Consider the following 4854-nt stretch of genomic DNA (forward strand, 5'->3'; position numbering starts at 1 on the left):
AGTTAACTGATAATGTAGACCAATGACTATATTTGTATCTTCTTAGGTGCCACTCTATAAATGTATACACAATGTAACATTTCATCAACTTCAGTGTAGTCTGTTACTACAAATCTACCCATCTGACCACTTTGTATAATTACCTGAATAAAGAAAAGCTTTGGCTTTCCTGCTAAGGTTTTGCACCTATCTCCTCTGAACAGGCTTGTTACCATTTTTAGCTCCAGGGGGCCATCTGTACCGTAGATCAGACCATCCTCTCCATGGCTTAACAAGACACAGACAAGGCAATTTTCCTTGCTGTGATCATCCTTTGAAACTTAAAAAAAGAAGACAAAGAGTGAATTTGAATGTCAGAAATCCAAGAGACCAATCTGACGTTTTCCCCGTGGACCAAATGGTTTCAGTTAATCACATTCTTCATTTTCAAAATAAGCACATTTCTTGTTTTTCTTAATGCAGGCCACACTGGTTGCGGTGACTGCACTTAAGCCCTCTCCAAAAGCACCACAAGTGATTTTGTGGCTGTGATGGTCTCTGGGACAAGCAGCATCAAAAGCAGCTAGGCACGAAGCCATAAGCAGTGCATAATGTGACCAAAAGCCCAATACTATGTGTATTCGAACTAGGCTTATTAGCCTCTATTGAAGAACAAGGAGACTTCTGCTGTGCTCTTACAAACCACTGAACATCTTAACATAAGTTGGGACTTACGATCAAACACAATTCCTAAAATTCTCCATAAGGTCCCTCTGTCCATAAGGTACATTAAGATAAATCTTACTAAAATGCTATATGACCCATTGATAAATGAGGCAGGGACAGCCTCTTCTATAATAAGACAGATTTTCTAGAATTAATTATGTTCCTAAAAAAGTACAGAATCTATCACCCTTCTTGACGGAGGAACAATTTAAGTTTTGAACAGTATATTGAATTCACATTGCATTAATTAAAAAAAAAACCCATTCTCTAGATTGGGATCTACATACATAGCAGGATGTTGAATGGAGGTAAAAAACTGACATCTTGCTGCTGGGTCTGCAATCAGTGATTAGTGATGCATGCATACATTCCCTTAAAAAAAAGAAAAGGTCAGGGGGAGGTGCCTTCTCCTCTCTAACAGGTGACAGACTGTGCCAAAGCAGTATGTCTGTGTTGTGGTGGAGCATGCTACAGCAATGCCTGTGTGTGCATGTAATCTACTGCTCCATAAATCCCTCCCTGTAATTAAGATGCCTTTACAAGTAGAATGCTCAAAAGTTAATTTAATAGCCAGTTTCCCCATTTCTAAGATACACTGAAACTAAACCTTTAAATTAGGTTATTGTACTTTATGTTTCAACACAATTAGAATTAGCCTAGTAAGTAGCTACTCACCATTTTGCAGAACATCAACCATCTGTTTACAGGTAAGATCATTATATGGCTTGACAGTATAACCCAAGGTCCTGAAAGTTTCTATAACACGTGCAGCATCTGCATCCGTACCAGATCGATATGCCATCCCTTTAGATTTAAGAGGGGGAAAATGTTAATTCAATTCCCAAAATAATCTGTTATTGCAGGAAGAAGAGATTGGATTTATACCCCGCCCTTCACTTGGAGTCTCAGAGCGGTTTACAAACTCCTTTCCCTTTCCCTCCCCACAACAGACACCCTGGGAGGTGGGTGGGGCTGAGAGAACTCTGACACAAACTGCTCTTTCAGGAACTGCTGTGCCAGAGCTTGTGACTGACCCAAGGTCACATCAGCAGGTACAAGTGGAGGAGTGGGGAATCAAACCTGGTTCTCCCAGATTAGAGTACACACACTTAACCACTACACCAAACTGGCTCTTCAGTTTGCATCACAGGAAAGTTCTATTCACACTGATAAAATATGGAACTGCATAGTTGACAGAAGACTTCTCTCCCACAAAAATTTAATTAAAAGTATGAGACCAATTTGATTCTGAACACACAACAGGAATGAAAACAATGGATGCATAATATCTTTACAAAAAATTATTTTAATGAATGCAGTTGGATGATTAACCAGCAAATGCAAGATAGTCAGCAAATCTCTTGGTGAGCAAACTTGTCTTGGCAGCAGTATGTGCGAAAAGGATCTAGTGGTCTTAGTAGACCATACACTGAACATGAGTCAGCAGTGTGATGTGGTTGCTAAAAAGGCAAATGCGATTTTGGGCTGTATTAACAGAAGTATAGTGTCCAAATCACAAGATGTGATGGTACCACTTTACTCTGCTCTGGTTAGACCTCACCTAGTATTGTGTTCAATTTTGGGCACCACAATTTAAGAAGGATATAGACAAGCTGGAACGTGTCCAGAGGAGAGCAACGAAGATGGTGAGGGGTTTGGAGATCAAGACCTATGAGGAAAGGTTGAGGGAGCTGGGCATGTTTCGCCTGGAGAGGAGATATGATAACTATCTTCAAGTACTTGAAGGGCTGTCATCTAGAGGATAGTGTGGAGTTGTTTTCTGTTGCCCCAGAAGGTCGGACCAGAACCAACCGGTTGAAATTAAATCAGAAGAGTTTTCGGCTACACATTAGGAAGAACTTCCTGACAGAGCAGTTCCTTAGTGGAGCAGGCTTCCTTGGGAAGTGGTGGGCTCTCCTTCTTTGGAGGTTTTCAAACAGAGGGTAGATAGCCATCTGACAGCAATGCGGATTCTGTGAACTTAGGCAGAACAAGAGAGGGAGGGCAGGAAGGGCCTCAGTACTTAGTTCTTGTGGCCCTTTTTTACATGCCCAGGGAAATGCTGATTGTCACTTTGGGGTAAGAAATCAATCCTGGAGGGTTTTTTGTCATCTTCTGTTCTGGGTGTGGAACAGCGGTCACTGTGGGTGTGGAGGGGGAGGTATTTGTGAATTTCCTGCATTGCGCAGGGGGTTGGACTAGATGACCCTGGAGGTCCCTTCCAACACTATGATTCTATGAACCTCAGAAGTTGGGTGGGTGTGTCATTCTTTTTACTTTAACTAAGGAATGTGTGCACACATGAAATGCAAAGGCAGTCCATACCAGTAGCAGGATGAAAGTTTTTATTGTTGACCAATACACACAGCCCCATTTCTGCATGATCCATTCTGTAACTCTCATCTGCCTGTATCACAGAGTCAACAGATTTGCTGACAGGTATGCTCTTCCTATAAGGAAATAAGACAAAGCAAAATGTAGAATCTTAGCAGTTGAATAAAGCTAAATGTAAAACTGATTGTCTGATTTATACCTATGGGGCTTTGCACAAGTAGAAATTTATTATGAAGTCATGGAATAAGAAACAGCTAGGAAAAACTAGTTGCCTTGTACATTTGAGAGAACTGAAAATAAAGTCACCGAAATACTGGAGATGGGGCTGATCCAACTTCAAAGTGGCTCTTCCTCCAACTTAAGCAGCTCTTAAGTTGGAAGAAGACTCCAAACGTGGGCCAAAAAGCATGGTGGAGTACAATATTTTAATAAATGAATAAATCAATAAACTTTTATCAATGGAGTGAAAGGATTGGGGTAAAATCCACTGCACTGTCTAGTGAGAGAATAGATATGTAAAGGCCATGGTGGGGGGTGCGGAACAGATTTGGCTGGGGAGAGGGGGAATCCCTTTTCTCTTCAAAGACTTTTTTCAGTTTTCCCAGTAGAAAAATTAGAAATTTAAAGGAGCACTGAGGCAAAAAAACAAAACAAAAAACCTTGTGAAATATTTTCTCTTTCAAAATAACAGAAAAGTTTTTCAAGGCAAAGTTCTACTTTGTAATGTAAGAATCTACAGCATTAACAATAATTCCTATAGTAGACATACAACACATGATTTCAAGGAAATATATTCCTTAGATGTGACTAATTTTGTCCACAATTAATATGCTATAATGTGCATATGCTATAATGAAGCCCTGTTGAAGAGTTCAATGTAGTAATTTGCTTGTAGAAAGCTCAGGCTTTTATACTTGTAAATTCCATAAAGGTACAAAATAGCACAATTCTATGCACCATTATAAATTATAAAAATTATGTATGGCAGTAAAATAAGTTCCCTCCCAATTATTTTACCCCCCCCCCAAAAAAAAGGATAGAGACACTTGTCCAAGGGCCCTGGTAATCTGGAGACTACACCCTTTGCCAACAGCAAGAAGCAATTAATCTAAACAAAGACTACCACCAAAACCCACACTTACCCTTCAGAACCAGAGATTTTTTTTGCATCTGTCAAAGTCTGTGATGATTTCAGTATATGGTTTGTGTCCATCATTGCAGCTTCTAATTCTAAACAGAGGAAAAAAATATCACAGTGGGCACCTTTTCCATATTATTTCTTAAATGCACCACAAGTTCTGTTTGAGTGCTTTGTCTCCAGTATAATCAACCTGAATCTGATTTAGAACCCTATAATCAGACAAGGAACTCCAAACTAGGTATCAATTTCTCAAGTATCAAATGAATTAGTTCAAACACAAGTGTAAAGTGTGACAGCAGTGTTCAAACCTTTCATGATGTCCTCCTTTTTTTTAGGCCCTGTAGCAGGTAGAGTAAACCCCTTAGATGGTTTGAGTCATCCAGAACCTTTGCTTTCACAGAATGGTAGTAACAGCTGGGGCAAATTAAGGCTGAGATAGCTTAATAGGTGAGATGGATAAAGAGGGAGTAGAATTGGTGTAGTACTATCAGCCATTAGTCATCAGACAGAGAAAGCCAAGTAGGAAATGGGAGGAGAGCCAAGAGACCCTTGGAATTCACCCCTCTTCAGGAGCCTTGTATGAGGAATTCATTTGAAGGCTTGGGCTGTTGCTTGTGGTAACTGCTGTGTAATTTTGACTTTTATTTGCATTGAGTACGGCACTGTTACCTTGT

The 4854-nt window shown here is 40.0% G+C and overlaps 1 protein-coding gene across 1 annotated transcript in view; it reads right to left on the minus strand.

The window, feature by feature from the left end:
* CASP3 (caspase 3) overlaps positions 1-4250 on the minus strand; it is a 10199-nt gene extending 5949 nt beyond the window's left edge. Inside the window, exons 1-4 of the mRNA XM_015417408.1 lie at positions 4182-4250; positions 3031-3155; positions 1381-1509; positions 144-319 (exon numbers count right to left, since the gene is read on the minus strand). Coding sequence (XP_015272894.1) covers positions 144-319; positions 1381-1509; positions 3031-3094 — 369 coding nt within the window. The 5' untranslated portion in view covers positions 3095-3155; positions 4182-4250. The remainder of the gene's footprint in view (positions 1-143; positions 320-1380; positions 1510-3030; positions 3156-4181) is intronic.
* Positions 4251-4854: the final 604 nt, after the last annotated feature.

Source organism: Gekko japonicus, unplaced genomic scaffold (assembly GCF_001447785.1).
Source record: "Gekko japonicus isolate JY-2015 unplaced genomic scaffold, Gekko_japonicus_V1.1 scaffold2473, whole genome shotgun sequence".
In the NCBI taxonomy this organism is placed as follows: domain Eukaryota; kingdom Metazoa; phylum Chordata; class Lepidosauria; order Squamata; family Gekkonidae; genus Gekko; species Gekko japonicus.